Genomic DNA, 13,071 nt, shown 5'->3' with positions numbered 1-13,071 from the left:
AATAAAACTTAAAGAACACAATCTGAATTAAAAATGATTTTACAATACAAAGTACAGACAAAGTGTAAATAAAAACAAACTCATCTCATGCAAAGCTATATTGCAATGAGCTTGTCTCTCCACATCCAGAAATGCAGGGGACTACCGATAGCAAAATTTGCTTTCTAGAATCTTCTGCTAGAAGATCCTTTTTAAATTATCTCATATGAGCGGAGAGCTTTAGATCAGGGGTCAGCAACCTTGAGCCCCCAGATGTTTTGGAACTACATTTCCCATGAAGCTCAGACAGCCTAAAAAGTGTCTCAGCATCATGGGAAATGTAGTTCCAAAACATCTAGGTGCCAAAGTTTGCTGACCCCTGCCTGCTTTAGATCATCGGGCCCCAGGTCTTAAGCTAATGTTTGGTACTGACCCACATCTCTAAAGTGTTAACCACATAACAGTACTATTACAATACCAAAAAGGTATTCCCCTTTATTTAATTTGAATTTTTGATTTTCGTTTTTTCTTCTTCTCTGAAAAAGTAATACAAAAATTACTTAGAAAACTAATTTTAGGACAATACTTTTATTCTGTACTACAAGTTGCTTTGAATATTTGTTCTATGGGAAAACATTTTTTTGTACGGACAACAAGTACAAGTACTTTGTTCTGTTTGAATACAGAAAATAAAAGTTAATCCAATCAGCACAAAACCCAACCATTTAAGCACTGTTCTCATGGTTAATAGAGAGAGAGAATCAAAGTGGGATCTTAAAGTTTTGAAATAATCATTTTCTCTTTATTGCTGAAGGATTTTGATTACTATGATAGTCCTTTAACTCTTGTAAATTATTATTTTTTTTTTAAACACACACGTCTAAAATAAGTCACATACTGATTTATGATTCAAAATTTATATGATATAAATCCTCAAAAAATTCATATATAAAAATATACAGTGTATATATTTCTATATACATCCTAAAAAATTTAAAAAGCGCTTCCTGTCATGATGTATACATTATGAACATTTTATCTTGTTGTCATCCATGAAATGTAATTTTATTAGTAGACTCATTTTAGTATGTCTTTCCTCCAGCTATAAATCACTGCACTCATATCAGGGGGGGGGGGAAATAATATGTTTTAAAAGTCAGATACCTCTTTGAAGCACTTCAGTGGAGCAGCTGGTGTCTTCTCCTCTTCAAGGTAGGAGACCCAGTTCCATGTTTTTTTCTTTGATTGTGGTGCTGAAGTAAATGGATAATGAATAAGTTAAGAAAGAGAGGGACTACAAGATTAGGAAAATACACCTAAAAAACAAGCGTGTCTTCTGAAGCTTCTACCTGCTTTTGTTTGTTTTGGTTTTCGACTCTTCAGACTCCCCCTATTTTTATCCTACAACAACAAAAAACAAACAACAAAAGTAGTTATAAAAAAAGGGAATAGGGGGAAATGAAAACAAAAAATCAGATTTCCTCCAATCGTTGCGTGCCTCAAGATCTGGACGCCAAAGGGGGGAACGCAACGATTGGAGGAAGTCGGATTCGTCATCCATCTGCCAACGAAAGCAGAAGCTGCGGGCGGAGGGTCGCCGGTCTGCTTTCCATAAAACAAAGGTAAGTATTTTAAAAACAGAAGCTTCATTGTAAAGTTTAATGAATGAAAGTGCCCCTGTTTTTATGAGTATTTTTTTAAAATGGGCACTTATTTATTAAACTTTACATTCACTTTAATATTGGCTTAAATTTTATTAAGTTGGTCAGTAAAATTTACGGGTGGTGCACCCATTAAAAAGGTCTTAGGGAGAAGACCATAGCTCTGCCTAGCTACATAAATGTGGACAAACAGTACCAGAAAATGAAAAGCCCTTAGCGTCTCTGCTAGGAAACCTTGAATTCTCATAAGAAATATTTGTCAGACAACTATTCATATAAACACTATAAAATATATATATATATATATATATATATATATATATATATATATATATATATATATACACACACATACATACACACACACACATACATATATATCACAAACTAGATTTTGAGAGACATGAATTCTATAGTCTTTTTTTTATCTGTGTTCCTATAAATTAATCAAGCAAAGTCTTACTCCTTTCAGGAAACTTACTTCCTCCTTTTCCATTCCATCCTCGTCCTCCTCAGATTCCAGGAGTAATTTCCTTTTCCTACGCAGCCGCTGTGGACGCTCGTTGTCCACAGAAGGTGCAGAAACTGCGGATGGTGGAGGCCGTGTCTGAGGGGCTGTTTGTTCTTCTACAGGAGGTATCACTGAAGTAACATCACTATGGGAAAAGCGTTCGTAATTACAACAAAGCAACACCTAATCAATTCTTCCTAATTCCCATAAATTATCCAGCAAATACATCTGCCTCCTTGTAGAGATTTTTTCTCTATGCACTTGTAGACAGTTCTCTACCCGGTCTTGCACTTACATCTCTGTTGTTGTTTCCCGTTTCTCCATCTCTTGTTCTTTACTTTTGCCAGTTATTTTATCTCCTAAAAAACAGAAAGATTTTAAAAAGAAAGTCAGTTTCATATTAAATAACCAAATTTCCAAAAAATAAAAACAAGAAGAAAAAAAAAGGATTAGTTGTATTAACAAACAACATTTCTTCATATTAAAAAAAAAAGTTGGAAATAGTTGCAGGAGTACTTATTTCTATATCTAAATTTATTTTATATTTTTTATTTTTTTTTAATTTAGGTCCCAGTCAAGGCATACAACAAAACATGTCAATACAAGGAAAATATACATCCAGTTTGAAATAAATAAATATATATATATATATATATATATATATACATTCCAGATTAATGTGACATGTTACAAGGATATTAATATACATATTTCTTGCCAGTTGAACTATAAACCCTCTACATGATATCTGAGGCCACTTTTGGACCTCCTAGTATTATGGGGAATGTAAACTACAGAGGGTAATTTTGAAAAGGAGGAGACCACTCTTGGAACTCAAATAGTGGACCTTATTTTACTTTTCATAAAGGTTTAGGTGTTAAATTCTTATATGAAAACATTACCTACCCAAACTAGTGGAGATCACAAAGGCACAAAAAGGGCATATTTGGAAATCTCCCCATCAATAACATAACTTATGATAAATATGAACAATTAAAAGATAGGGGTCAGCATAAAACATTGCATAGGCCATACAAGCTAGAAAATAAACCTAATGGTCCACGTAGTATCTTGTCAAAATATAAATAAAACTATCAAGAGATGGAATATGGAACAGGTCATTTGTATATTGTCTTATACAGTAAGTAAGGGCCCCGTATTACTTCTGGACACAAAATAGTAGGGATTTTATTTATTAGTGAGATTATATAGGAGATATACTGTGCACAGAAATTACTTCTCTACAATACTGCTCTGCACTGGAATATCATGTTGTCCCGGCCGCTGACGACATTATAGGTGATATATAACAAATTATAGAGAGCATGTTAAATACTAAGTGCTGTGTTAAAAGATGCGCTTGGGATATGCTCCAGGATCTTACTCATATGAAAAGACCATTATATTCTCTATAAACGGAACCATATGGAATATACAAGTGAATTGCCACCTATTTCTAGCGTAAAAGCAGTAAATAGGGGTATGAGTTCCTCGTAAAAATCATGATAGTTTATGAGCTAAGAGGATATAAAGATTTACATGCTAGACTATCAGAGCTGCCATATATACACTTCAGCTTACTCAGTAGGGTGAAATCCACATTGTGCAAGAACAATATAACCAGCCCCTTATGGTTTATATATATAAAATCTGGGTTCTTCTTAATATATGATGGTATCTCTTGCTGGTACAACTATAAGATGCAATGTTGTAATAAGCTATATCAGTAACTCAAACAAATAAGCATTAAGTAACTATTTAAAAGTAACACAGAATAACATAACTGTTTAGGTGAACAAAGTCATAAGTAACCTTAAACATATGGAAACACATATAGGTATAGTAGGTGAGCGCATATAATCATACCATCCTAACTCTCAAAGTATAAGACATGGGACTTGTGCAGTGGGGTATTAACATGATAAAGACACATAGCTATAGTTAGGTGATATTGTAGACCTGACATATGTTTCTATGTAACAAAGATAAATCTAGCATGTAGCAGTATACTAGGATTCAAGGAATGTGCTCAACTAAAGTTAGATACCCTAATAGGCCTGTGAATAGTCAACATAGATGAGTTCATATTAACCCCCATACTTTAAAAAAAAATACGGTAAGTTGGTATCAGTGGTATTTGCTGGAGAAATCCGCAGTACAGGCGAGTCCTGAAACTTAATGTACAGCTTCCTCCGGTAAGCAGATACGGATGATTATTTAGCTTTATCCAACTCCGGATCTTTGAAATGTGCATGAGCCAGGATATATAGGGTTACCAAGGATGAGTCCAAGATCGAGCATATGTGGAAGGAGATCTGTCGTATGTGTCCCTTTATAATGTATGCTCAGCAAAAGTTGCACAGGCGGTTTAATGCAGCCCGTTCCGATACCACATAATTGGGCATGAAGCTGCAATATGCTGAGAGGTAAACCACACGATGTGTCCTTGTGGGTATCTACAGGAACTAGCTCTCAACCTGTATAGTAGTGGAGAGTGGTTTTACTGTATGCAGCCCACATTGTAGTGTTTGTTTTGTCGATCGGTCAACTATGGTGATAGACCTGAAATCTCTTTGTGAGGCTGTTTTGTCAGTGTCATTCAACATGTGTAGCAAGTCGGCGTCTTTAAAGTTATCGACAAGTTTATCCACATGGGTGCGTATCCCGAGTAAGTGCCCCCCATCTTTTATGAGGTGGGTTATTGCTTGCGGTGCACTGGAAAGCCGCTACCAGCGATCCCTCTAGTTTTGCAAAATGATTTTCCATGATCAGGAGCAGCTCTTTTTCCCCATGTGGCTGCCATCTGTACAATCTCATCAAGGGAGCGACTCGCCACAAGTCAAAGACAGCAAGCAATAGCGATATTAGATGGTGCTGATTAGATGGCAGTGTTTTGGGTAGGTAATCTCTTAGGGATTAAAGGCACACAATGTGCTTCATAACGACAGGGCCCTAAAGTACCCTGCCGGGGGGGGGGGCAAGATCTTAAAGTGGCTCTGAGCGCTGATGCCAGCAGCAAATTCCTTCAGTATTGGGCTTAAAAGATGTGTTTTCTATAGGAGATCTCAGATCTATTAATTTATGCTATGTTTAGCGCCTTCAAAGTACACTAGCTGAGAGATATTGTTGGAAATCTGGAGCAGCATGCAGTTATGCGTCTGAACATGGACGCTGCCCGGAAGTCCCCCCCTTCTATATCTAGATTAAAACCTTTTTATTCTGTCACTTTATCATTAGCCTTAGCTACTTACTCAAGTTCTGTATAGAATAAGATTGCTGCCAAAAAGGCAAGAATTTGCGATTCTTTACCATTGTCCATAAATTGTGACATACAAATCTTTAATTACAATACAATCCTTTTTTTTTTGGAAGTACAATTTTCTTCTTTTTTTTTGGATATACATTTTTTTCCTTTTGGAATTACACTTCCAGCATGTGTCAAAAAACTGTCAAAAATAAATGCTGGAAGTGTAATTCCACAAAACAAAATTGTACTTCTAAAAGAAAAATGGTATTGTATATCCAAAAAAGAAAAGTATTCTTCCAATAAAGAAAATTGTACTTCCAAAAAAACAAATAATAATAAAAAAATTGTATTTGTAATTAAAGAATCATATTCTAAAAAAACAAAACATGATTGATTCTTACCTTATAAATTCCTTTCTTTTTTGGTGGTGGGAGTCAACCATTCATTACTGTTGGGAATTCATCAACTATCCACCAGGGGGAGGCAAAGACACCCTACACCATGAGCTATATTATCCCTCCTACTTCCCTGACTCTCCCAGTATTACATATAGCCAAGAATAGGAAAAAGAAGTAGGAAATATAGTAGGAAGTAGGGTAAAGAGGTGCCAACAAGACCTGCCACCACTAGGAAAATCAGGTAAATTATGTATTCTTTTTTATGGTGGTAAGAGTCCTCGATTCCTTACTGTTGGAAACTAATACCCAAGCTGTGGAGTCCACAAAAAAATTGGTGGGACAAAAAGTGAAGAAAGGAAACTACAGCCTGAAGAAACTTTCTTCAAAAAGCTGCTCTGCCGAGGCAAACACGTCAAAATTATAAAATTTGGTGAAAGTATGCAATGATGACCAGGTTGCAGCCTTGCAATTTTGAAGCCTCATTTTTGAAGGCCCATGAAGTAGCAACAGAACAAGTTGAATGAGCTGTAATTACGCGAAGGCAGCGACAGCCCCACCTCCAAGTAAGCCTTTTGAATCAAACTTTTTAAAGGGATACTAAACCCAAATTTTTTATTTCATGATTCAGATAGAGCATGCAATTTTAAGCAACTTTCTCATTTGCTCCTATTAACAAATTTTATTTGTAATAGCAGTAATGTAAGGTTAGGAGCCGGACCATTTTTGCTTCAGCACCTGGTTAGCGCTTGTTGATTGGTTTGCTACATTTAGCCACCAATCAGCAAGCGCTACCCAGGTGCTAAACCAAAAATGGGACGGCTCTTAAGCTTACAGCTTAAGTAAAATTGCATGCTTTACCTAAATCATGAAAGACAAAATTTGGGTTTAGTATCCCTTTAACCATGTAGCTAAAACAACAGAAGTGGTCTTTTGACCCGTACGTTTATGGGGGGGGGGGGGGGGGGGGGAGTTTGAAGACTGACAAAAGTCCTTAGTCGGCTGTAAATAAAATTTCAAGGCCCTTACAAAATGTAGAATGTGCAATAGTCTTTTATTAGAAGATTTTGGATTAGGACATAACATGGGAACCACAATTTCCTGGTTAATATTCTCTGAAGAAACCCAAAGTTTGTAAAACTGCTTAGTCCTGATGAAACACCAGGTATGGACAATGGCAAGGGAGAGCTGGCAATTCAGATACTCTCCTAGCTGATGAAATTGCTAACAAAAATAAGACCTTCCAAGATAGAAGCTGACTATCCAATGTATGCCTAGGTTCAAAAAGGAGGAGATTGCAAGACTCTTAGAACCAAATTCAAACTCCATGGAGGAGAGATAGGTTTGATAAGTCTGATACTCACCAAAGCCTGAATAAATGCCTGGCAATCTGGAAGACAAGCCTGCTTTCTGTGCAATGAAACAGAAATCGCTGAAATATGACTCTTTAGAATGCTGGCTTATAGACCCTTATCCAGGCCATCCTGAAGAAATTGCAAGATTCAAGGAATCCTAAACGAATGTCATGAATATCTTTAATCTGAACAACAAGAAAAATACACCTTCCAAACCTTGTGGTAAATTTTTCTGGTACCAGGCATACAAGCCTGAATCAGAAAAACCCAATTGAGAAGGAACTAAGCATTTAATCTCCATGCAATCAAACAGAGACTGAAAATGTTGATAAAAGAACGGACCTTGAGACAGTAGTGGATGTTGAGGAAGACGCCAAGGAAGAGAGCTGGACATCTGGACCAGATCCACATACCACATTCTGCAGGGCCAAGTGGGAGCTGTAAGTATTGCAGAAATTTCCTCCTGCTTGATTCGAGCAACCAACTGATCAAAAATCATCTGACTGGAGGAAACAATTCCCCCGAGTGTAGAGTCTGACGACTCAGATAATCCGCATCCCAGTTTTTGACCCCTGAAATGTGATTTGCTGGAATGGAGCACTGATGAACCTCTCCCCAACTCAGAGTACAAGAAACCTCTCATCACCAGAGCACTGCAAGTACCACCCTAATGATTTATATAGGCTACTGCAGTGATGTTGTCTGACTGGAAGCGAATGAAAGGAACCAATCTGAGAAGAGGCCAAGCCTGAAGCGCTCTGAAAAATCGCATGGAGTTCCAATACATTTATCGGTAGCCACACCTCCTGAGGCAACTGTACCCTCTACAACCCCAGACCACCCCTCAACGTGAAAAGCTAACGTCCACAGTGATTATTTCCCATGACGGACGTAGTAACCCCATGCCCCAAGACACCAGAATGGGGGATATCCACCAAAATAGATTGTCTATAGAAACTGAAACAACTACTCCCAAATCCTCCAGATTTTGCACACACTGAAGGAACGCTGCTCATTTTCCTGGTTTCTTCGACACATAAAACAGAATATACCACCCTCGAGGAGGACTCGACCAAAAACCTATCCTGAAACCCGGAGAAATTATCTCCAGTACTCAGGGGTCCTGAACAGACTGATACCATGGTTTCTGTAAAAGGCTTAGCCTGCCCCCTACTAGAAACGAGTCTGGATCAGGGGCCGCACCCTCATGCAGATTTCACATTGGTGGTAGATTTGCTTGCTTGGATTTATTGAAGTATGGATTAGGTTTCCAGGTAGATTTGGAGTAATCTGGTTTTTGAGAGGAGGATTACTTCTGTTTCCTGGATTGGAGAAAGGAGCGAAACCAGTTTCCAGGTTTACCCTTAGATCAAGATTTTTTTATTCTGGGTTAACAAGGCTCCCTTGCTATACCCGTAACTGTGGGAATAATAGCATCCAGCCCGGGACCAAACAAGTTCTCTCTCTTAAAAGCTAACATCAGATGTCTCTACTTTGACACCATGTCAGCAGATCACGACTTCAACCAAAGTGGTGAGAATTACCAAAGCCATATTCTTTGCATTGAGACAAATTTCTTCAATGATCGCATCACAAATAAAGGAGTGTGCCAACCACAAAAAATGAATGTGTTCCTGAATATCCTCTAACAGTGATTTTTCTTAAACCAATTGAGATAAAGAATCCTACCACAGAGATGCTGCGCATTCAAGACAAGTGATACCCACCACTGGTTGAAACAACAGTTCCCTACAGGAAGGTCTTCCTATCCATAGGTTCCCTAAAAGAAGTGATATCTTCCAGAAGGATTGTGGTTCATCTAGCTAAACTAGAGATAGTTTCGAACACCTTACGAATGGTTTCCCAAAGTTCCAAGTTAAGACTCTTTAATAGTCTCTTAAATGTAGGAGAAGTAATAAATGGAACCCCAGGTTTTTCCCATTCCTTGGAAATTATTTCCGCGACCAGAACGGGAACTGGAAAAACCTCAACTGATTTAAATTTGGGTTTAAAGCGAACATCCAATTTTTTAAAAAGCCTTATTCTCAGCAGGTTTAGGGTTTGAATCCCTACGTTTTTCAGAACTTCCTTGAGTAAGGAACATAAATGCTCCATTTTAAAATTAAAGGAAGAATCCTCAGTTTCTCAATTATTCCTCAGAAGACAGTTCACCCTCAGAAAGGGAAGACAAATTGCCAGTATCAGATAGCTAAACCGGTTCAATAGACACAGAAAGGCTATACAAAATTATGTGAGACAAACAGATAGTATGACTGATAGGCTATCTAAACAGATATTTAGAATCTTTAAAAAGCCCAGTACAATATTATCAAGCAAAGTGCTACCGTTGTAAAGGAAGCCCCAAAAATGATGTCCTGTGAAGGTAAGAATAGTGTGTTTAACTTTCCCCCTACACACACCCCTGGTCTCGGTATAGGGATCTAACCCCCTCCTATGAGATCACACTGCAAAGCATGTATGTGACTGACCTGGCTGAAACGCCTTCGTCAGAGTGCAGGACTACGCTGAGGGAGATTGCGTGCCAACAGTAAAAAAAAAGAAAAAAGAAGCGTGAACTGCTTTAATGCCCTCTGTTCCAGAGATTATTCACTCCTGCGCTGTGTCCAAGTTTACCTCAGTTGTGGGTAAATAACAATGTCCTGGTACCGGTTTACGGCTCCCCTGTAATCTTAGAGGCCTGCCGATGAGCTGTGCAGTCTCTGTACTTAAGTAAAATGCACCTGGCAAAAATGTAACTCAAGGGGCAATGTGCTTAAGGGGGCAATGCTCTAAAAAAGAGCAATAGACAGTTCCCCTCTGAATAATAAAATAAAAATCAGTGCACCGCACATTAATGGAGTAGCATCCCCATGAATAAACCTATGAAATAGCAACCTGACTGCTGTGGCTGCATAACTAAGACTGACACAGGCTGGTGTGAGGTGGGCTATAAGTACACTACTTAGTGTGCTTGCTGCCAGTCTAAAGGCTGTATGAGGATACAGGTACTTACCCAGTAGCTGCCCATTCCTCTGATCTTACCCAAGTCCCAAGCTTGAAGCTCCAGGAGATCGCACATCCAGTACTGTAATATACTGAGGGAGTAAATATTCTTCATGTCCACACAGGATGAGGCTAAAGGAACTGGTCCAGCAACACCTGTGACAGGCTTGTGACCACTAGACCTGCAAGGAGATTTACATTGCACAGCCGTTACTCTCCAAAGCACTTAACAAATCTATCTTTGCCTGCTCCTAGACTAGACAAAGAAAATACTGATATGGTCAGAAAAGTAGGAGGGATATTAAAGCTCTTGGTGTAGGGTGTCTTTGAACCCTACTGGTGGCCAGGTGACTATTTCTTAACAGTAATAAAATGTGGACTCACCACCATAAGAAAGATTTGTATTTGTATGTCACAATGATGAAGAATCACACACACTTGCCTTTTTGACAGCAATCTTTTTCCATACCTCTGCAACAAAGTGTCTATAGAATGGTGTGTATTAGACATGTGCATTTAGATCCTTCGATAGGATCCGAATGCAGAAGTATATGCAATTTGTCTCTTTTTGGAGCCGGATTGATTCTTGTGCAAATCCAGACATAGTGATCTAGCACAATAATCAAATCAGGCTCCAAAAAGATCTGAATTGCACATGCTTCTGAATTCGGATTCTAACGAAGGATTCACATACATGTCTAGTGTGTATGTCTGTAGATATAATAACAACAAAATTACAAGATTCTTGTGCAGAATGCTTAAATTGACATCAGACCCAAAAATATTATTTCATGATTCAGATAGAAAATACAATTTTAAACAACTTTCCAATTTACTTTATTAATAAAATGTGTTTCATTCTATTGGTATCTTTTGTTGAAGGAACAGTAATGCACTACTGGGAGCTAGCTGAACACATCAGGTGAGTTAATAAGAGGCATGTATCTGCAGCCACCAATCATCAGCTAGCTCCCAATAGTGCATGGCTGCTCCTAAGCCTATCTAGGTATGATTTCCAACAAGTGATACTAAGATAACAAAGCAAATTAGATAACATAAGTAAATTGTAAAGTTGTAAAAAAAAGTTGCATGCTCTATCTGAATCAAGAAGAAGGAAAAAAAAAAAAAAAAAAAAAAAAAAAAGTACTTTACTGTCCCTTTAAATTTAGCTCTGGGTTATGTTTAAAGGGACATTACATTACAACTATGTGTTTAATCCATTTGCATGAGTTAAAGTCTCATTTGAAGCAGCAAGTGCTAAACAAAAGCTGGTAATTGGCAAGGCCATGCGTCTGCCGCGGCTCATTGGCTCACCAGTTGTTTCCTGCTTAGAACTAGCAGTTCTCTGTGGCTCTAGAGCAGGACTTTGTGTGGTTAACCCCTCCCAAGTGGTTAAACCTATAGGGGTAGATTACAAGTGGAGCGCTAATGTATTGCACGCCCACAAAAGGGCAAATTTGCCTGATTACGGGCGCACGATAAATAACCAGCTATTACAAGTGGCTGGTATTGCTACCTCAAGCTCGCTGTAGCAATTAGCACTCCGAAAATTAACCAGAGGACAATATTTTGCGCTCAACTTGTAATCTAGGCCATAGTTAGAATTGCAGCCTCTATAGTGCAAAAATTGTATGCTCTAACAAATGAGCTCATTCAATGTTTGCACATTAATTCAGGGAACTTTTTTCTGTAACTCTTTGGGAACTGATATCTACTGGCAGAAGGTTGATATCTTATAAGAAGGTTACTCTTCTACAAAAGAAACATTGGATGGAATCAGAACCATGAAAACGGATGTGTTTAAACCCCACAAAGAAGTTAAACACTGACAATGCAGTGGAACAAAAGTGAACACAGCTGCTGAGCCAACTAAGACCTAGTTTCCATTGAGATGGTAAAGTTTGGAAACTGGTGGTAACATAAAAGTCTCCATAGACTTTAATCGAGATAAATGTTTTTATCACCAGTTTCCACAATTTACTACCTCAATGGAAACTAGGGCTAAGACGGCACATGTGAATAGCTGCCAGTTACCAGCCATGTTAAAATGATGGTAAAGTATAACCATACCTAGCTCTATATCAAGAATTGTTATTGTTTAAAAAGAAAGATAATCCCTTTATTAATCATTCCCCATTTTTGCATAACCAACACTGCTTTATTTATATACTTTTTACCTCTGTGATTATCTTGTATCTAAGACTCTGCAGACTGACCCCTTATTTAAGTTCTTTTGACAGACTTGAATTTTAGCCAATCAGTGCCCTCTCATAAGTAACTTCACGGGCAAGAGCACAATGCAAGCTATATGGCACACGTGAACTAACGTCCTCTAGCTGTGAAAAACTGTCAAATGCATTCAGATAGCAGGCGGCCTTCAAGGTCTTAGAAATTAGCATATGAGCCTACCTAGCTTTAGCTTTTAACTAAGAATACCAAGAAAACAAAGCAAAGACAATGATAAAAGTAAATTGGAAAGTTGTTTAAAATTGCATGCCCTATCTGAATCATGAAAGTTTAATTTTGACTAGACTGTCCCTTTAAGAAAGTTATCTAAACGTTATCAGCAATGTAAATATAATTTTAAAATATCCTGTTTTAATATAATACTATTTAAAAGTTTATTCCACTGTGTCACTTGTGCCGCTTCTCTCCACCCCCATAGCTTTTGTTTTCTTCAGTTCAGTGATGCGTTGGATTGGTCCTGCATGCTCTACATGTAACTAAAGTGAGACTAGGTAAGTAGGCGGTGAAAAGCCCAGATGCACACTCCTGAGTGCAGGATATACCATGCAGGTGAACAACTGCTGTCAGATGTTGGACAAAAACCTTGCCCCTCCCACCTCCAAACACACTAAACACGTTGTCCCCTTCGTGCATACAGGTCTGACACAAATTTATCATCACACAGCTCACTGCC

At 38.1% G+C, this 13,071-nt stretch overlaps 1 protein-coding gene across 2 annotated transcripts in view; it reads right to left on the bottom strand.

The window, feature by feature from the left end:
• The window catches only part of LOC128653667 (lethal(3)malignant brain tumor-like protein 3), a 112,955-nt gene that overhangs the window by 95,732 nt on the left and 4,152 nt on the right, over positions 1-13,071 (bottom strand). For both annotated transcript variants that reach the window (XM_053707082.1, XM_053707083.1), the window contains exons 4-7: positions 2,447-2,510; positions 2,122-2,296; positions 1,329-1,380; positions 1,144-1,232 (exon numbers count right to left, since the gene is read on the bottom strand). In XM_053707082.1, the coding sequence (XP_053563057.1) occupies positions 1,144-1,232; positions 1,329-1,380; positions 2,122-2,296; positions 2,447-2,510 (380 nt within the window). The remainder of the gene's footprint in view (positions 1-1,143; positions 1,233-1,328; positions 1,381-2,121; positions 2,297-2,446; positions 2,511-13,071) is intronic.

Source organism: Bombina bombina, chromosome 3 (assembly GCF_027579735.1).
Source record: "Bombina bombina isolate aBomBom1 chromosome 3, aBomBom1.pri, whole genome shotgun sequence".
Lineage (NCBI taxonomy): Eukaryota > Metazoa > Chordata > Amphibia > Anura > Bombinatoridae > Bombina > Bombina bombina.
This window is presented reverse-complemented; position numbering and strand designations above follow the sequence as displayed.